This window comes from Astatotilapia calliptera, chromosome 14, assembly GCF_964374335.1.
Source record: "Astatotilapia calliptera chromosome 14, fAstCal68.1, whole genome shotgun sequence".
Classification (NCBI taxonomy): Eukaryota; Metazoa; Chordata; class Actinopteri; order Cichliformes; family Cichlidae; genus Astatotilapia; species Astatotilapia calliptera.
The window spans coordinates 31,778,297-31,799,584 of NC_137435.1; the positions used below are offsets into that span (position 1 = coordinate 31,778,297).

The 21,288-nt window shown below is 40.4% G+C and overlaps 3 protein-coding genes across 3 annotated transcripts; 1 reads left to right on the forward strand and 2 right to left on the reverse strand.

The window, feature by feature from the left end:
- Positions 1–737: 737 nt before the first annotated feature.
- On the forward strand, positions 738–4,801 carry LOC113036444 (T-cell surface glycoprotein CD3 epsilon chain). Its single transcript, XM_026192809.2, has 5 exons — positions 738–1,142; positions 1,547–1,729; positions 1,812–1,955; positions 2,124–2,176; positions 3,334–4,801. Exons 1-5 carry the CDS (start codon positions 1,058–1,060, stop codon positions 3,394–3,396), a joined length of 528 nt encoding a protein of 175 aa, XP_026048594.2. The 5' UTR covers positions 738–1,057; the 3' UTR covers positions 3,397–4,801.
- Positions 4,802–7,972: 3,171 nt separating this feature from the next.
- LOC113036372 (T-cell surface glycoprotein CD3 gamma chain) lies at positions 7,973–10,727 on the reverse strand. Its single transcript, XM_080288404.1, has 7 exons — positions 10,598–10,727; positions 10,208–10,279; positions 10,019–10,054; positions 9,698–9,892; positions 9,317–9,466; positions 8,893–8,951; positions 7,973–8,809 (listed from the first exon to the last, which is right to left on the reverse strand). Exons 2-7 carry the CDS (start codon positions 10,260–10,262, stop codon positions 8,753–8,755), a joined length of 552 nt encoding a protein of 183 aa, XP_080144530.1. The 5' UTR covers positions 10,263–10,279; positions 10,598–10,727; the 3' UTR covers positions 7,973–8,752.
- Positions 10,728–11,619: 892 nt separating this feature from the next.
- On the reverse strand, positions 11,620–20,486 carry tmem25 (transmembrane protein 25). Its single transcript, XM_026192417.2, has 9 exons — positions 18,565–20,486; positions 17,107–17,224; positions 16,391–16,735; positions 16,025–16,315; positions 15,704–15,835; positions 15,554–15,587; positions 15,159–15,268; positions 12,360–12,449; positions 11,620–12,242 (listed from the first exon to the last, which is right to left on the reverse strand). The coding sequence occupies exons 2-9, from the start codon at positions 17,183–17,185 to the stop codon at positions 12,169–12,171; spliced, it is 1,155 nt and encodes a 384-aa protein (XP_026048202.2). The 5' UTR covers positions 17,186–17,224; positions 18,565–20,486; the 3' UTR covers positions 11,620–12,168.
- Positions 20,487–21,288: the final 802 nt, after the last annotated feature.

A 21,288-nucleotide genomic window follows, 5' to 3' on the forward strand; every position in this document is an offset into this window, starting at 1 on the left:
CCTCCAGACATGTTCGACTGCATGACAACATTTTATTATCATCTGTAATTCTAACGGAATATCTGAAACTCTTATTGGTCTTTTATCAGTGACGTTTTTCTGTTTGGTTATTTGAAGACAACAAGAAATGGGGGAAGGGACGTTACATGTAAAAAAAAAAAAAGACATCCACAAGTCACACACAAAGCAGGTGCTGTTTAAGAACAGGAACCGCCATGTTGGCTCAAAAAATAGCTCAGACACTTGTCACAGAGAGGTTTTTCATAACCTAAAAACTTCTTTTATCCATCATTTCGAACTGATCTATGAGTTGTTGTTACATACTGATGCATATAAGGCACAGTTTGTGAAACATACAAACTGCAGCTTGGTTGTAAATGTTTGATTCTTTGTGATTTACTGGAGTTAAATGTTGGTATTTTAATCATGCACATGGAAAATGATCAGAATGAGAAGTTTTACTGATCTAAGGATCTTTACAGTAGTGCATCATATGTTTTGCAAAGCCGCCCCAAACATCACTGTGAGCTGCTGTGAACGCCGCCATCCTCACTCGTCACACACTGCACATAAAACTAATTCCCATCAAAGATTCAGACTGTGTTTTCAGACTAAACAATATCTGCATGTAAGGGGGAGTTTAGGTGCAAACTAAAGAGCATGGAAAGATACGCTACACTGTAAATATGAGCTACTCATTCAAGCGGTGTGACGTTAGCTGCTGTCATTTGCAGTTTATTGTGTTTTTGATCTGTAATGAATTTGAAAACAAGCAGAAGCATTTCTATTCTGTATACTTCTTCAGTTTGACTTCATTTTGAGGTTTAACCGTGAATTCATCTTTAAAAAAAAAACACTTCCTGTGGGTGCAACGTGTGTGTGTCAGAACAAGAGAGAGAGAGCGAGAGAGAGAGAGAACCTCCTCGTCTAATTTGAAGCTTTTCGTCTCATTGAGCAGCATTTTGATGTAACTGAAATCTTCAAGTGGAAATATTCAAAAAGTTATAGTCTATATATCAGAAAGCTCTAGAAAACAAAAACAGGCATCCTGAAGAAAATGCTCAGCATGGGTGTCCAGGCCGTGCTCGTCGTCGTCCTCCTCGGCGTTGCTACCACGATGGCTCAGGATTCTACCCCTCAAGGTAACAGTCTGGCATTTGTTTTAATTCATATTTTAAAGTCATTGAGTCTCACTTAACTTCTCTGGATTTAGAAACATGAATTCTGTCAACAAACTAGGACATCTAAGAGCATTTCAAAGAAATTTCTACAATTTCCTGTATGTCAACGATATGCTTTAATGTCCACATACACTTTTTGACATTTATATACTTTTGTCTTTGCTATATTGAACACATTTATTGTGAGCAGACATGGCCTCTTTTGGTAAATGTTAAAGGATTTCTTTTAATAATAATTTAGAATGATGTGTATTCATGCAGGGAAAATTCACAATGTGCAAAAGATGAGCCAAGTTTAAGGAAAGTGTCTCACATTGTCCCTTTCTGTGTGAAAAGTATCTTAATATCTGTCCATGTTTTTTCAGGCGAAGTGGAATTCTGGAGGAGCAAAGTCAAACTGACCTGTCCAGGAAAGGGGGAGTGGTTTTACAAAAATGAAAAAGTCTATAATGAAAGTTATACCTATGAATTCACATATACGAGTAAAGGCGACTACAGATGTGAATACGAACCTAATCAGAAATATTATTTCTATGTTGAAGGAAATGGTGAGTGAAAAAGAATCTTTTCATTTCCTCACTTGTGTTAGCTGTTCATGCTGCTCTAACACTTGATGTCTTTTACCTCCAGTGTGTGAGAACTGCTTTGAGCTCGATGGAAACACATTATTTACGGTGATTGTCGGGGACTTACTCCTGACAATAATTATGATGGTCATAGTCTACAGGTGCACTAAGAAGAAAAGCTCAGCTGGACCTCCTCAACCTTCCAAAGGTAAAAAGTGCACTTGGACAAATGAGTGACAGTCTACTAGTTTACCCTTTTGTCTTGGTTGAGTTAAAGGTTACCTCATGTCCTTTATACACCTTTAATTCTTGAGAAATTCTGTTATTATTGATATTACGAGCGTTAAGTTGTATTTACTCTGTCATCATCTTCCAGCACCTCCTCGATCGGGAGGCCGAGGTCCACCTGTCCCGTCTCCTGACTATGAGGTACGTACTGGATAATAAAAATTCTGTTTTACCTGGAATGTTAAATCCCCAATAATTCAGAAAGTATGGCTTTTATATTGTTGATGTTTTCATAGTTTTCATGGTTTCTCCATCTAACCACCCATTCATCCATCCAACCATCCATCCATTTTCTACCGTTTATCCGCTAGATGAACGGAGCAGGTTTAGCAGGGTATTCCAGATGTCCTTTTGCCTTTAATACTTTTCTCTTCCTTCCTGGGAATCCTGAGGTACACTCAGGCAACAAGAGATATTAATATATTACAGTTTGGGGGAAAGAAGAGAAAGAGAAACAAAAAATGCAGCCAAACTAATTAGTGATCTGAATTGGCAAATTGGCACTAAGTAAATAAAACTGAATTGAATTGTATTGAACTGAATTATTCATACTTTTTTTTATTTACCAGATGAAACAATTAATGTCCTGAAATGGTGTTTTCATGTTCTGTGAATTTTTTTTACTTTTCCACACATATTTTAATGTTGTTTTACATGATATTTAATGATGTGGTGCAAGGAGTGATAAAAATCAGAACATGTCATTTGATAAAAATCAAATCTGAATGACTAAAAAGATATTTTTAGCTTTGTTTGCACTAAATTCTTCCAGTTCCTTCATGTAACAAATAAGACTGTGTTAGACGATATTGGAACGAGACCAACGTTGCAATTGAATGGAACTGGATTAATTCCTGACCAGAGTTAATTAACTGTTTATCAACATAGAACATAGTTTACACTAAATATTAACACTAATTTGCCAAGATGTGATTCCAAAGCCTGCTATGAGCAGAGTCCAAACTTGCCCAAATATTTTATACTTTCCCTCAATTTTGAGAGAACTAGCAAGATGTAATACATGCAAAAGTGTTAGAAGAAGAGATTCCCCTAAATCAGCTACTCAGATATGTTGGGATTAAAGAGCGTGACTCCATTTTCACCTGGTTCATGGATCTGATGTAGTTCTTTAACCACTTATTTTCTTGGGCTTTCTGGGTGGTTGATTAAAATCCCTCCCTCCCGTAAATAAATAACATTATTTAAGCATATTGGACTATTTACCCACTTGGTGATGTGTACCTTAATCTGGCATCCTAAAGCAAAACATTTTATTGTTTGTTTTGTTTTTCTTGCAGGCACTGAACCCTCAAACTCGCGCCCAGGACACTTACTCCACGGTGGTCACCAGGATGGGGTAGAAGCACTTCAGCTATCGACTCCGGGTCTCTGCACAAATGAAGGAAAACAATCACAAAAGACACACAAGAGTATCAGTCATGATCCGAGTAGCGTGCAGTGGCTTCTTCTGTTTTGAATTTGAAGGGTCACCTTAGCCAAAAGCCAACAAATTTTCTCCGTTTCCCTTTGACTTACAAGCAGGTAGAGTTCAGGCGGAATTTGCATTGAGATTCAAAAGTTAAAGATATTTCATTTAAATATTATTTAGTATTATAGTATATAGTATTTAAATACATTTTTTTTTGTGAAAAAAGTTAAAATAACAGATTTTATCAATATAAAACCATTTTCCAGTATATTTTGAGAATTGTTCAGTATAAAGGAGACGTTTGTGTATGTCGTCAAGTGGTTTGGAAATGGTGAGTTGGTGCTGATTTTAAATGAATCAGTGATGATCTGCCTGTTTTCTAATGAAATGATATTAGCATCGTGACATGATGAGTGCCTGAAAAGTAGCCTGCAAAAAGTGAGTAAAAAACCAAATGTAACATGAAACATGTCCAACAGAAAGAAAGCGTTAGCACTGACATTAACCTAATGAACATTACAAATTTGTATTTGTTGTCGTGAACTGTTAATGCCAACAATGCCCATTTGCAAAGATGCTACCATGAAGCACGTAGAATACATAAACTTATCTAAAATGACTGTTAGGGGTACATCAAACAACAAAATATTCAAACTGATATTGTAGACTAAATATCATCTTTCAATATTGTGAGCCATAAAAACAGTTGTCAGGCTAATGAATAAAGAAAGACGCCGTCAGAGGCAAAGTTAAAGAAATCAAATTTTTTTGTGCTTATTGTACAGATTATTAGGTGTACACAGAAATGCAGTACAGCATTGCGACTGCAAGTTTGCTTTCTTGATGCCTGTAATATTCATGTTTTGCTTTTAAATATATTGTTTTGCTACCGTCATGAAGTTTTTAGTGTTAGTTAGTTGGTTAGTGGTGAGGGTGCACAGCAGCAAATAAATTTATTACTGTGTTGACATGGAATTGGATCACATCAGTCTGTAGGAGTGTGCCTGATAATGTGGATAGCCAAATATATGTGTTTATGGGCATTTGAGTATTTTGATCTTTTAATCTAAACATTGGCAGAAAGGGCTGTAATTTAGAGTGATAAAATCATATCAACTCAAATATACTTGCATGTCTTGTACATATATAAATAGAGTATATGCAGCATTTTAAGCTCTGACATGTAAAAAGAGCATCAGATATGTAACATGCTGCATGCACAGACCTTTGAGGCTTACTTCTTTGCTTCTTCTTTCATTACATTATAATGTGATAACCTTTTTGTTACTGTAATGGACAACGTGCGTCATTAATATAATAAACCACAGTGAACACTGCTCTCATGTATGTCTTTGTTCATGGTTGAAAACAGTACTGGGATGGTTCAGCAGATAGAACTGTAACCGATTCATGAAGCTGCCTCAAAGCCACAGCTCATATCCGTAGCACCCCAGCCCCCATCACACAGTCATCACCAGTATGCCTTCGTTTCTGCTGTGACAGTCGCACACATCACCATCTCTGGAAACATCCGATATATCTCTGAAACATTTCTCAATGCATAAACATATTTTTGATAGTGTTAAAGACACAGTGGAAATATCACATCATGTCATGTTTTGGGTTCTGTGTGATTTTTTTTTCCCAGCAGTGACGGAGCACAGCTGTACTGGTGGAAACAAAAGAGGGAAACACAACGTAATGTTTCGTCTCCGTGCAGATTATTAATGATTGATAAATCTGTTACACTGTAAGCATCTCAGAAGAGCAGTGTTTAGTGGAAACACACCCACACTTACTGCTCAGTTATCTTCATTTACATCTTCTCTATATTTGTGAGAGAAAGAAGCAAAGAAAATAGGAGGGGGGTGGTGGTGTGTTCTTCTCTCTTTGTTGAGTCAAACCGCTCCCACACACAGACCTACATCTGCTCATCTGTTAGTGTGCACGAGCACACACGTTCATGTTGGATGAGAGCGTGCATGTGCTCGAAGGTGTGTGAACATGCCCTGAGTCAGAAGTTGGTTTTGTGTGTGTGTGTGTGTGTGTGTGTGTGTGTGTGTGTGTGTGTGTGTGTGGATCAGGTTTGTGTTTCAGAGCCGAGCTGCTTAAAGCTCCACTGTCTGATCTCTTCTCCGGCTCAGGTAGAAAACAGTAGTTTGTAGTTTTGTCACAGCAGAGTGAGGAAGAAGACGAGCTGCTATCAAAGATTATTTAGATTATCTGACAGGGAGAGGGAGGGAGGCCTCTGAGTTTTTCTCCTCCTTAACTTTTGTGTTTCCTGCAACACTTTGTTACTATTTTAACCTTTCAGTTTTTTTAACCTTTCTCTCTGCTTTTCTCTTTGCCCTTGTTGCGTAACTTTCTCTTAAGAGTAAAAATTTAACTGATTACAAGTCTTACGCAACTCCACATTAATATGATTGACTGGCATTATGTGCAAAATCTCCAGAGAAGAAAAAAAAAAAAAGCTTATTAACAGCCCTACAAAAAAGAATAAAAATAAAAATCAGTGTGGCACATTATAATTAGGTTCACATACATTTACATGCATATTAATTTATTAACCATTAAAATTACAATAACATATTAAAATGGTCATAAATAATTCAACTAAGTGACCATTCTTACTTAGAACATGTTACATGTTATTGATCAAAACCTTAAATAGGCCTCAATGTGTTTTTCAAGCAGAGGTTCTACTCAGTGGTTTTACATCAAACAATTAAAAAGATGAAACCGGCATTTGCTATCTGGACTCAGTATTTGTTTTTAGTTGCAACTATGGTGTTGACCAACTTTAGAAGAGAGAGTGAAGTGCTAACGCTAGCAAGCTTGGTTATAAACTGCTAGCTAAGCTGCCTCTATAAACTGTGCAACACACAGACACAATTACCTTCTCAACAGCATGAAGCTCATAAAATACTAGCATTTAACTCACCAGAGAGTAAGTGCCAACATCTTGGATTGGATTTTTGTGACATAATACCAATAAAATTGGTCCAACTGCACAAAGATGGTGTAGTGACACAAATTAGCATAGTTAGTCAGACATCTGTCAGTGTCTGCACACCTGTCAAACTAAGCAGTCACGCCCATAACTAAGGCTTTAATCTCAAACTACGTGTTAAAAAAAATAAATTAAAAAAATTAGTCACGACACAGATATCATATTTTGTCCCAGCTGTAAATAGCTTTAACACACAGTTGTACATTTTAATATGTCTCTGAGGACTGACACACCTTTGGAGGCAACCACTCTCCATAAAGAAAGACAGGGAGCATTCTAGGACTGACAGACAGCATAATGGTTATTCTACATTTATTGTAACTTCTGTGGTTACAAGAACCTTTTCCAAAAAGAAAAAGAACCATGCTGGAACATGGTGAAATTAAGGTCTTCTTGTTTCTGTAGCAGCATCACGATAGTACCACTGTCACATCCAAACACTTGGGCTGTGAAGAAGGGGGCTCTTCAGTCAGCAAGTTTAGCTCTGTGGTTCTCAAGCTTTTTTTTTTTATCTCACAAGGTACACAGTTGAAATGAAGTGTTTCCAAAAAACAGAAGATCATGAAGAATACTTTTCACTCCAAATCGCACCTGTTAGTCAGGTGCATAAAATAAACTGAAAACGTGTTAACAGTGGGATATTCACATCAACATTTTGGGTGGATTTTTGGATGATGTGTTAACATTTATGATGTAACCTCTGTGCTGAAGTTGAGCTCAACCTCGTTTTTTTTTCAGCAAAGCATTGGCAAAATATAATGTAGATACAGTTTTTGCACTGCTACTGATAATACTACTAATAATAATAAGAACAATAATAATAATAATAATTGAAACTCAGATTGTACATATTTTGATTATTTTGATCTGGTACAGATCAGTTTATTTGAAAATGGTACTATCATTGGATGAATACGGAAAGATTTCTGCACCGGACTCACTGCCATTGTTTCACTGTTACAACAGCATTGATCCCTTCATGGACGCTTATGGAGTCTTATTAAACCCCGTTATTCTGTAAAAGGTTAGTAGCAAACAGCATTGCGTTATTAAGAAATTAAATATGTTAATTATTTCACTAAATATGCTGTTCTTAAACTCATCTATAAATGTTCAGTCTCCTTAGATGCTCAGTGACCTGGAGGCTCCTCCACATTGAACACGAGAGAACTGTCAGGCGTCCTTATCTAAAAGATAATTCTGAAAATCTGCTTATTCAGTTTGAGGGATTTTTTTCATCAAATGAGTTTGTGTTACGTTTTTAGTCCCTGTGATATTGTTAAATTTGTGGGGGGGGGGGGGGGGGGGGTCAAAATGTATATCGTGCTTTTTACATATTGAACAAGCCCATGTGGTTTGGTTATAAATGATTTGACATGTAGCTAAATTTGACATATTCACGTTCATGCATATTGAGTGAATGGACAACAAAAATCAAGAAAAATAGGGCTGAAAAGGCATCTAACTTATCACTTAATTGAAACCACAGAACAACTGGTTTAACATTAAATAGTGCTTTATTTTTTTACATTTACAAATAATTATATGTATATAGACATACTGGGGCGTTTTCAGATTTTCATGTCAAAATAACAGTTTGAAGAAATGAATAAGGATATGTATCAAAACACAGGAATAATAAAAATAATAGCAATAATGCCATCAGTCAAATTTATCTACAACTTTGTCGAATGCGTGAGATCTTTATTTGAAATGAGTTAAAAATCAAACTACATTTATATTATCATATGTGCATTACTTACACAATGTTAATATTTATTTTTTAAATGTCACAATTATCATCAGTACATGGTTATGGTGACACCATTACAATATAGGGTATTAAAAAGCACAGTATAAAGCTCATTTATACATTAGGACTGAATTATAATATAGCAGTTACCTTAAAATTGTACCAAAGAAAAGTATTAGAGAAGTATTCACCACTAGCGATAGCATAACAAGACAACGCAGTCAATTTTATTCCTTGAGTTTTTCATTTGGGTACCAAGATAATCCTAGTTTTTCATTAATAAACAAAAATAATACTACAGTTAATATTGTGCCTCGATTTTCTGGCGTCTGAAAAGCATTGTCTTACAAGCATGATGAAAGTAAAGCTGGAAGAGACTTTACATTAGAAATGGGCATAAACCAAGCTAAACATAAACCCTGGAAACAGTTTTTCCCTCTGTCGGGGGCTGCTGTCGGATGTTTCAGATGTGAGGACTCATGGAACTTCAGTTTCCAGCGATGGACCTAGTGAGCATCCTTCCGTTTATTTTCTGTGGACGAGTTCGTCATATGTATCTCTCTGGCCAGCTCTCCTCAGAGGCTGTTGCAGAAAAGGTGTCAGTTGTTGTTTTCGTTATTAGTGGTATTTTCACATTTACGACGGGTGTTCGTGTTTCAGCTTACCTGGTAGTGGTCATTGGACGGTCCTCTGCTTTCAGAAACAAGATGCTGTCTGTCAGAGCCTGAGGACACATGAATTATTATTCACCATTCTGCTGATGGCAATTTGAGTTAACAGTAAAGCTATTATTAATAATAATGTTTTTAGGGTATTTGTGTGCATTATTTAAATGACTATAGTTTTTAACTCTTAGTGATTTGATTCGGAGTAATTCTGAATTGTAGCTGGAGCTCTATTCTCCTCTACCAGTGACCAATATGACACTCAAATGCTAATTGTGCCCAATGGGGCGAACTAATTAAAATAATAGCACAACATTCTTAACCAGTGACTAAAGACCAATCCTGCAGGGTGTTTAAAAATATACTACATCTGTTATTTAGAACCAATGTTTTCCACGGTAAAAGACAGATAGACAGTCTTTACTTTTACTCTTTCTGTTAGAGACAACGGGGCCGGTTCGAGTCTGAGAGGCGAGGAGATAGACACCCACTCCAATCACAATGGTGGCCACCACATTTCCTATGACCATGCCCACTATAGACATTATGTCAAGCTCTACACAGTTGTCACAGCCTGCGAACACACACAAACAATAATTACATTTATTCACAGGTATCCTGACAATTTGACATTTTTATCAGATTCAGTTCTGTCAGGAACCTTTAAGTATTACTGTAGGCTACTTACTTTACATTATTATAAAGAATGAAGCCAAGTAAAACAAGTACAAAAGAGTATGCATACTAGGCACAATAAAATGGAAAACTGAAGTTTTTTTCATCACATTTCACAAATACAACTTACTGCGAAACTTCACATAGATTTTCAGTTCCTCTGTCCCAGACTTTTTGCATGTGTACTCCTTGGTGTTGTTGTCTCTTTTTTCCAATGTTATTTCTTTTGGTTCGTAACTGTCAGGACAAATCACTTTAATTCCCTCAGCGAGCTGGTTCACTTTTATGTCTGGTGTGGAAAAAATAAATAAATAAAATTGAACACCTCAAACTTGCATGTACTTTAAACGTTTTAACGTTTAACTGTTACTTGTACATTACCACATAGTTCATATATTTTCACACACATCTATAATGCTACATAGTCACATGAAAAAAGTAGTCTTCTTACCGTTTTTTTCACAGCTGACAAACACTGCAAGAAATTCTGAGAAAAATATTTTTAAAAATTGTAAAAATAAAACCAACATGTACCTCTGTAACATTCAAAGTTGAAATTAAAACCCTGTCACTGAATTATGATTCCTACAATGATTTTCTTTTAATGTCAGTGAGGGGTAAAATGGTGTGGCAGGCCTACCTGTGAAGGTCCAAAGCAGCAGCAAACAGGAGGCCAAAGCAAAGTGATTCTTCATTGTTCCTGTGAGTTCTGCTGCTGATAGAAGGAAACAGTTCAGTTCCCTGCAAGTAAGAGCGAGCGAACTACAGAGCAACAGGAAGTACGCCATTTTCTACTCCATGTCAACCATTTATTGGACTTACAGAGACAGATAATAGATGATGAAATACAACATTTAATGTGCTATTCAGAGGAAATCGTTTTAGTTGGCCAACAAACTCTGAAACCAGGTTTAATTTGTTTTATTCCTAAAATTCAAGCTGTACACATTATTAATTCTAAATTAAAATAACAATATCAACACTCAATATCAACACAACACAATATCAACTTTTAAATAAAAGCACTGACCACAAAATGAAGAACTGTGGGTCTCAGCCACCGAGCATCCAGTTTCTGTCTGTCAGTGTCTCAGTCTCTCTGTGCATGTGCATGAAACGGAAGTGAATGTGATTGGTTTATCTTCTGTCTCAGCAGGCTTTGTTGATTCCTACATCTGGAGGAGCCTGACTGTGACTTTGACATGTTCAGATGCACTTAGCTAATGATATTTATTACACTCTCACCAACACAAGCAACATTTTAAGTTGCAGTCGAGTATTTTGAACTTGTCACAACAAAAATCAGTTTGTGCAGTTTCAACACTAAAGCCTCACTGAACTGTTCACTCATTTCCTGTTTGATCACTAAACTTCATGTTTGTTGTATATGTAATAAGATTAAAATGTTGTGGGTATCGAAACTCCTTTTTTCCCCTACCCACGTGATTTTTTGTCATGGCAGCTTTCACATCTTACAAAAAACACAAACAACAACCGGAGAAGAAAATTCCGCCTTATGGGAATGACTGATCAGCCTGTTGACAGTAATTGCTGCTTGGTGTACGCTTGCTCTGGGATATGTTCGTGCCGGTGGTGGTGAGCAGCTCTATCTGGTAAAACGAAGGCACAAACACAAGCGTGTGTGTTCAGATGAATATTTTAATTCCCCCGTGTGTTGTGAATGTTTTCTTTTCCCACTATGTGTGTGACAGACTGCATTTACTGTACAGAGCAGAAGAAAAACAGAGAGAAAGCAAATAGATGCTCCCACAACACAATTCGACTTCCTGTTTGATGAAAAGCCACAGGAACCTGTGACCCAGAGGTAACACCTGGCACACACACACACAGTTAAACCTAAAGAGCTAGATTATTCTTCTCCTGCACCTGCTACAGCTATAGAGTACCCAATTACGTTTCCCCCAAATGCAACAGTGCCTTCTCCATCACACAACACTTATTGCTAGAACTATGCCAACAACACACGACTCTCATCGTAAACCGCTCTGCAGCGCCCCCTGGTGAGTGTTGATTGCAACCACAGCCACAGCATTTTCCAGCTTTTGCCTCCACAGTCTCCATATTATCTTTATTAGACATCTTCTTTTATACACATATACATATGCATACAAATATACAGTACATTGCATCTTAACATTTCCATGACCAAATACATATTCTATAATTATGCACCATTTTATTCAGGTATCAGTGTTAGCATAGAACATTTAATGCATTCCAGTAATGCAACACAGAGGAGGGACATTATGAGCATGTTTACAGGAGATCATGTCGAAACAAACTGTAGGATGAGCGCTTCATTTGCAGTTCATACTATTGAGACAACATGTCAGCAGTGTAAATACCGAGCACTTGGTAACAAACACACAGACAGTTTCCTTGTGTGGTTATGAAACTTGTGATCATGTCGATGCGGTCAGCAGAATGGTGTTAAACTCCACCAACAAGATCCTGGATCCTGTTCGTGTCAGCCCAGCCTGAGTTGTTGGTTGAGTGGCAGTTGCTCTGGGTTTCCTTCGGGATGGCTGGACTGTTTTTAAGTAGCATGCATGTACAGTATGTGTGTTACATTCAGGGACGTCAGAGCCAGATCTCCTCGCTGCTTGTGCTGTTCACCTTATAGATGTAGCCCACCATCGGATATCTGGCAAAACCTGGAAACATTAGGGGGGAAAGGAAGAACGCTAATGTTCCTTGATACAAAAAACTTATGTTAAAGTATTTTAAAAAGTGGAGAAAAAACTCAACAGGATCAGGAGTATTTCCCTGACCTCTGGCAGCATAGGCTAAAGATAGATCTTCCTCCTCCTCTTCCTCTTTCTTCTCCTCTCCCACACTGTTCTGCTGGGCGGCCTCTCGGGCTACAAAAAGTGATACAGGAAAGATGGAGGATGCAGTAGTATGTAAGATGTTATCCTTTTTTTTGGTGGGGAAGCTGTGGTGAGATTTTTAAAATCAAGTTAAAGTGTATTCACATTACAGTAACATTACAGTAACATTTGGGATAGGCTCCAGGAAGTGGTTAGAAGGATGGATAGAAACTGATACAACTGTCACACCCAGCTAGATACTTGCTGTAGCTAACAGGCTAAACGGAATCAGAAATACAAGTAAAATGGCTAAAAAGCTAAAACATTCCATTGAAGTGTACAAATTAACACACTATCAACTATTTATTTAACCTATTGAAAGCAGTCTGTAAAAACCCAACATGTAACAATGCATTTCTTGGAGGGGGCTGATGTGCTGCAGTACTTCCTGACCAATCACAGTGTATGCTAAGCTAAATTTATGTTAAGCTAAGCTAGGTTTAGCTACCACACGACATAAATAATAAATAATAAAATAAAATAATCAAAATAACTTGCCAAACCGAAAAATAACTTACAAAGAATTCAATGAAATTTGCATCTCTGTGTGTGTGCGCACTCTAGATAAAAACAAAACAAAAAAAGTTAAGACAGATAAGTCTAGCTAACGTTTTTCCTGACCTTCTGTTTGCTTTACTGACAGATAAGCAGGTGATTGTTCTGGCGAAGAACCAGACTGACTGGTACATTGGCGGCTGTCTGGAAACCCAGAGAAACAGGTTTCAATAGACACATCTCAGAAGTGAAGTCTGGTTGTAATCCTTTCTCTAACTGTGAGCAAAAAAGCAAACAAGTTCCCAAAAACTGTTTAGCATCTTCATTTTTTTTTTTTCTTTTTTTTTTTTTTTTTGGAAGTGACATCAGAAACAGCAGCATGTGACATCACGTGATGGCGGAGCTTCAGTTCATCCTTTGTCATCCTTTTTTTTTTTTTTTTTTTTTTTTAGGACAGGGGGAAAGAATGAAAGAAAGAGGGGGAGAGAAAGAAAGAAAAACAAAGGGGAGAAGAGACGGTGAGAAGGGGGGAAGAGAGAAAAAAAAACAAACAACAAAAAAACTCCTGGGTCACCTGTATGGAGAGAAAGAAAAACAAAAAAAACAGGGGAGACAGCAAACAACAAAGAGCAACATAATAATAGAAAAAAAAAAAAAGCACCATCACAATAAACTAGCTAGTCATAGATATCAATAGTTACTAAATAATAAACGATATTGTGCAGCACGCAAGATAGACAGCGCACAGTGTGCTTTGAGGCAGCAGCCAAGAAAGCTGTAGTCCGCATCTGTGAATACCCGTGTGTACACCTGTGTGCATACCTGTGTGGATCAGCATGCTTGCATTCCAAAGGTTTCTCCATGTAATGATCTGCTAGAGAGTGTGGGGAGCCACAGCCCTGTCCTCTATGGTATCAAGCAGGTATGGAGGAGATCAAAACTCCAGACATCCAGAGGCCCCCAGAACACAAGAGACCAAGGAAGACCCACAGAGGGGCAGCCGCGCCACTGTCCCAGTAAGAGCTGAGGAGAGTCCCAGATGAGAGCTCATTCAGCAGCCGCGGAGCAGAAGCCAGGGGGAGTTGCAGTGACGCGCCCGTGAGCTCCGCCGGCAGCCAGCTGTGCCTGAGTGACCGAGCCCCAGGCCGAGAGGCCGGGGGCACCCCACCTCCGAAGTGGCCCGAGCGAGCCCCAATAAGCAGCCGCCAAGGAGTGAGCCGGTGTGTACCCGGACGCCCACCCCCAGATACAAAGAACCACCAACGCACCGATACCTGAGGGAGTCCGCCACCGGCAGGGGAAGTGGTGGTGGGTGGAGATAGGCCTCCAAACCTTGGAGGGCCCGAGATGTCCCCAGAGAGGTGGCGTCTGATACCCAACCTGACATATAGACACAGACATACAGGCACACACAGACACAAACATCCATTCCCACCCTCATGCTCTCATATGCACTCACTCCACACTCAACCGACGTGGAGACAGACATAAAGGGACGCTGTATACACAATCACACTCCCCAAGCGTACTCTACTAACCGGGTCTAGGTACCCTTGCCCCTGGAGGGGGGAACTGCACCCAGACCCAGGTGGTGTTACCCTTTTCCCCGCGGTGGGGAGAGGCAGACCGCCCCGACTCCGCAGCAGCAGGGAGGCCCCAGACCGCAGTCGGACGGCCAAACTGTTTAGCATCTAAAGCAACTCTTGTTCCCTCTCACCTTCATGTAATCTCCTTACAGAATTAAATGTATTTAAAAATATGACATCAGGTACTTTCACAGTAAACTTTCTGGGATCATTATCATTCATTATCCAGTTTTGAAATGGTGTAAATCCTGTGCATTACTAAATAATTATTTTCCCTCTTTGTGATCTAATTGATTTTAATAGAAGAACATAACCACAACGGGTCGGCTCATTTCTGAATAAAAAAGCATGGATCTAATCTAAGTAGTGCCCGAATGGATGCCCAGAATTCCAAATGATCAAGAAATGACAGACTGATTGCTCTTAACAAGATCTTGGAGAACACATTTTACACCAAGATTGTCAGATAACGTTGTCCTGCTTCTTCCGTCAAAAGGTTTTTGCACCTGATTATCGGACACTCAAAGATATAAGTGAGTGATTTATTGTTAAAGTGTTGTATTCTTAAACTGTTAGCACGGTCAGATTCTGTGCTGCGGTTAAACTGTGGTAAATGTACCTTTCTTTAAAGTGCTGAGGTCGTTGAGCTGCATGTTTGAAGGCAGGGACATGTTCTCTCTGGGGATGAGGGTCTTATCAGTTTTATCCGGCTTCAGATTGGCTGACTCGCTGTGTGGAAGATATCAAACTTGGATTAGAGATGGTATTGATCTGTAGGATGCACATAAAGTATTCTTAAGAGCAGAGAAATGCTTTCAGCAGTGTTTTCAGTCCGCTAATGCGCTGAGGTGGAAATTATTAAGGGAGATGTGAAATATGGATGCGCTGGAATACAGAGATGGTGTCGGTGTGGTGTCAATCAAACGTTGAAGATTTAGAAAGAATAATGGCAATGACTGCTGAGATTTCCACTTTTTTGTGCTGTAACATCACAAGTCTGCCCTCCTTGCTTACCTCTTCTTGGTCATCACAATCTCCACTGTATCCTCTGTAACATCAAACGGGGATGTGTGTTAGTCTGCTGAAGAATACCTTAAGAATACATGCTGCAATCAAATTTTCCAGCTTGTTTCTTCACTGCATGCATGCACACTTGAGTCTCACCAATAGACTTGCTCTTGTTTTTTTGCATGAGGCAGAGAACTATCAGGCTGAGGATGAGCAGAGCCATAAAGGCCATGGCTCCTCCGGTCACGATTCCCAGCATGGGCACCTCCACACGAGACTGCAGGAACTCTGGAGACAGAAAGTGGAGAGTTTAAAGGAATAATTCCACATGTTGGGGTTTTTTTTTCACTTTTTCTTTTAGTGATCTCATATTTGCATGGTAAACAGGAAACTAAGGCCAAGAGATGTGCTGTAGAGGTCCTGATGACTGTATTATCATCACATGTAGTTTCTGAAGTCATGGTAGATTTGTCTCACCTGCCAGTGTGAGGTTGCTTTGCGCCGTTCCCACGCTGTTGCTGGCATTCAGCGAGACATTTCCTGATAGACTGCTGAGCGTGACTCTCAGCGTGTGATTGGTCAGCCAGGGGTAGCTTCGTGAGTCCAGAATGAGGAAGTCAGAGGTATTGGCCACCAACTGGCCGGACTGGTCAACAAAGGTGATCGTGGCAGGTGGATTTGACCGCACCAAGGCGAAGAGGACCAGGGAGAGTCCGGGGTCTGAGGTTTCACTATAGTGGGCATTCACCCTGAGGATTTCTGGCTGGACTGAGACACAGAGAAAGAGAAATTCAGCATTTCGTCAAATGCATCAGGTGAAGACACATTGGCCCACATACTCACACTGTACATTGAGCGTGACCGTGGCGTTGTAGCTCTCGCCTGTCCTGGGGTTTGATGCGACACACACCAGTTCCCTGTCCCACTTTCTGGCCCTCAAAGAGAAGGTGCTGTTGTGATTGGACCCCGGACTCATCACCTCAGAATCCTCTTGTGATGTCATGACTAGACGGCCACGGTTTGGCGATGGATCCCTCTGCTGCTCGCCGTTCAAATACCAGGTCAGCATGGGAGGGGCGTGGGGGTCCCAGCCATCTGAATGGCAGTTGAACCGGTGTGTCACATTCTCCTGCAGCGTCACACCTCCCCCGTGCCATCCGTCAATTTTAGGAATGGGCTCAATTGCACCTATAGGTACAAGAGTAGCACTAATATATTATGGTTCATTCATCCATCCAACCATCCATCCTCGTCACATGACTCCATGTGAAAGAACTTTGCAGGCTGGTAGATTCAAACACAAAATCTTCTTGCTGTGAGGCAACAGTGCTAACCACCAATGATTGTGCTGCCGGTCTACTTTATTTATTTATTTATTTTCATCATCGTCATCTTGGTCTTTTGAAACCACGTGATCAAATATGATATCCCAGTTATAGCTTCCATCTTTTATATAAAGTCTGTATATCAATGACACCTGTCAGCTATGACTAAACTGGAGTCAAGATCATAATTAGTACGACAGATATAATCAGGACTGAAGCTGCCATGTTTCTTACCTGTCCAGGACAGGGCCAGTGTGTGAAGGAACACGACGGCCGAGCCCGACGTCCACCTTCCCAGACACACACACTCCATAATGGCCCAACAGAGCACTACACACACTCGCACATCTACCTGCAGAGACAAGAAATCACATATATTTTTTAAATCAAGAACTTGCTGCGCATTGTTATTAATGCGAAACATAATATGGTAGCACAGTGCTGAAAGATCATCCCAAATGAATCGCAACCTCCATCTATGCAGATCAGTTTGGTTCTACAAGAGCAAATGAGGCCAGTTCAAGAAAAGGCAGGGATATGGTTTTTGTGATGCAAATTCAACATTTGAATAAGGCAGATGTTCTCACTCATCAACTCCACTGTCACTGGAATCAAGCTGTTACATTGTTCACAGCTGGATTTCTCACACGTAGAACACAACACAGTTCTCACTTTCGGCTAGAGTGACAGAGTTCAGGAGGCAGGAGATATGATGCCCCCTCTAGTGCACAAATCCACTTTTTTACTTTTTTACACCGGATCAGTCCAACCTCACCTGGACCGTGTACCAGTGAGCATAGGTTTATAGTTTAATATACTGTTGTTCTAAGCCTGACATTTTCATTCTCATGTGAATGAGAATAAATAAATTTACTTTTTTAAAACAGCTTTAAGGAAAAACTCCAGTAAATATGTATGAAAATTGTAGGTAGCCTTTTGTGCCTCTAGAGGGAGCTGTCAGAAGTCTGATTATTGCCTCCAGCAGTGTCTTTCCAGTCTGTGGCCCTGCTCCTTGTCTCTTCTTAAGACTAACAGCTCAAGGATTCAATAGGACCTACAAGAATACCACCCAGCTCTTGATGGTCAAATTGCATTGTGGGTAAGGTGGGCAACATGTTGTGCAAAGCTTCACTGTAGGTTTAATATATATGTATATATAAAGCAGTTGACGGGAAACTTTGAATGCAATGCAGTCTCTACACAGGCACTGACAGGCCCATCATTCTTTAGTATCTTGTCAAATATAGGGTATGTACCATGTACCCCATCACTACAATGCAAAACACTGACAGGCGGCTGGGATCAGTACACGCAATAGCAGAGAAGGAGGAATATCTAGTGTTTGCTTTCCTGCTGTATAGGTCATGTGATCTGTGGGAGAAACCTGGAGGAGAGCAGGAACTGAGGCACCTAAGAAACACACACACAATCCAACATGTATGAGGACAACCAAGAAAATTCTTAGCTGGGCTCATATATGCGCAAGATAGCATCGTACAGATGTTTGCAGCCAGGTGGAAGAGATGCTTTGCACTGACAAGCGTAGGAATCTGATCGCCAGCAAGATGCTATATATTACAGTGCAGGTCTACACACATGCACACACACATTATGCACTCTCTTAGGCTGCATGCAGTGCAGCTGTGTGCGCTTAAATACACAGCAAAAGTCCTCTATAACACACAGTATTACCTCAGCCCTTTCTGCAGATGCTGCTGCGATTCAGCCTGCTGGAGCTCCATGGCAGCAGAGGAGGAGGAGAGGAAAGGATGGCGATGACAGCGGAGAGATGAGAGGCAGCCCTCCCTGACTCAGTTGCTTTCCCATCTGCGTGCACTCATACACTTACACACATACACGCACACACACACACACACACACACACAGGGATCTCTGCAGGATACGGCAACCTCCAGTAGCAGCTTTCACTAGCTGGCAAAGGCTGGCTGACGCAGGCAGTCACAGTGTCGCCACTCGGAGGAGAGGAGAGCAGAAGGGAGGGGAGGGTGGGAGAATAGGAGAAAGAAGAATGATGTAGAGAGAGAAGCGTAGTAAGGAAGAAGAGAGCGGGCACAGAGTCATGAGGGAAGAAAGAGAAAGTGATGGTATGGGGGAGGAGACAAGGATGCAGCGTCGAGTAAAGCCAGAAAACTGTCAGTTCCTAGGGATTAACACATCATTTCCTGTCATCCATCACCCAGTTCCATCATTAGGCATGTTAAAGTGAACCCATGTTCTACAAACACAGACACATGACAAGTCAGCGCTCGGATACCACCGACTGAAAAGCCTCTGCAGTGCAGCTGCACAGATCAGAGCAGCAGCATGCAGAGCACTGCAGCCAGAAGGCAGACAAAAGAAACAAGCTCATACAGTAGGGGGCTATGTTTCCATTGTGTCATCAACCTGTGACTTATAATGAGAACTTATTCATCTTAAGGGTACAGCAGCCTAATTCTCAGTAAAGAAGTCACTGATTTAATTGTGCAGCTGTTATTCATTCAGTGGAAACGCCTCTCTGTGTGCTCTTTTCTCCAGTTCAGTCATCTGTGTGATTGCATAGTAGAGGGTTAGGAAACATTTAGAGGTTAGGAAACATTTAGAGTTTAGGACTATCGTGGCTCAAGAGTTGGGTGTTTGTCTTGTAATCAGAAGGTTCCCGGCTCGGACAGCCTCGGTCATTGTGTCCTTGGCCAAGACGCTTCACCTACCGCCTACTGGTGATGGCCAGAGGGGCCGATGGCGCAATATGGCAGCCTCGCTTCTGTCAGTCTGCCCCAGGGCAGCTGTGGCTACAACTTTAGCTTGCTTCCACCAGTGTGTGAATGTGAATGAATAGTGGTATTGTAAAGGGGTTTGGGGGGTCCTGAAAAGCACTATATAAATGCAATCCATTATTATTATTATTAATATAAACAGAACGTTTCAGTGTGTACAGACAGCTGTGTAAACCGTGTCAACACACTTCTACACTCACCCAGCTGACAAGACTGCTTAGTGAAACGCACCATTCACCTGGACGCCATTAATAAAAGGAATGTGCTCGGTTACTTCACAAGCATAATCAAACAGACAGACCTACAACAAGTCTGATCTGCATTACCTGTCAAAGTGACGATTTTTGCGCTTTGTCTTATGTATTTGCTTCTCTCTTGAAACCTGTAGGTTTCTGTTTATTTCCAGGCTGCAGTGATATGACATCATTAGCAATTTCCAAGACTTCAAATGAGCCGTTGTCAAACTGAAGGCAGGATGTCTTATTGCACATATTTCAGTATTGGAATAACTTGAAGATCTTATAGTGTCATCACTCAAATATCTAATCCTGTTTGCTTTAGTTATTATTCAGGTAATTGCTTTAGTTATTATTCAGGTAATTAGTTCTTGAGCTGACAATTTGATTGGCATTCTCGTTTGGTAAACTGGCATTTGATGTAGTCCGTAAAGACAGCTGTTTAAAAATAAATGCTGAGGACTTACAAGTCAGTTCCATGGACTTCTGCAAGATTCCATCCAACCATTGATTCTCTGACGCTTATCTAGGTTTGGATCATGGGGGTAGAAGTCTGAGCAGAGAAGCCCATACTTTCCTCACCCCAGCCATCTCATCCAGCTGGAATAACAAGCCAAGCCAGTTGAGAGATATAATCTCTCCAGTCCTGGGTCTGGGGCCTCCTCTCAGTAAGATATGCCCAGAATGCCTCACCTAGGAGGCATCCATGAGATATATTAGTGGAGTTCGATGTGGAAGAACATCAACTCTATTCTGAGTCCCTCTTGAATGACTCTAAGCTGAAACCCCGGCCACTCTTCGAAGGAAATTAATTTCTGCTGCTTGTATCTGCAAACTCACCCAGAGCTCATGACCATAGGTGATGACAGGAACGTAGACCGACTGGTATTTTGACAGTTTTGTTTTTATGCTCAGCTCTCGTTTCAATATAACATATCAGTTCAGCATCCACATTATTGCGGACGCCGCCCCTATCAGTCTGTCAAAGCAACTCCCCCCCCCCCCATTATACCCTGAGGGACCTAGTCAAATAACTTGTCCAGGTCCACAGAAACACATGTAGACTTGCTGGACAAACTCCCACACACCCTCAAATATTCTTGAGAGGATAAAGAACTGGTCCGGTGTTCCAAGACCAACCCAGGGGCCCTGCCACTGTGCAGTAACCACATCAGTGATGGGTGAGTCATCCCCTTCCTCCCCAGACTCTGCTTTAATGATAGAAGGCCTATAGGATTGAGGAGGTCCTCAAAGTGTTCTTTCCACCACTTGACTAAATCCTCAGTTGAGGTCAGCAGCATCCCACCACTCTAAATAGTGTGTGTGTGGAATACCAGTTTCAATTGAGGTCAATCAAAAGTCTTGTTCCACGGTCTCACTGAAATCCCTTCAACAACTGACAA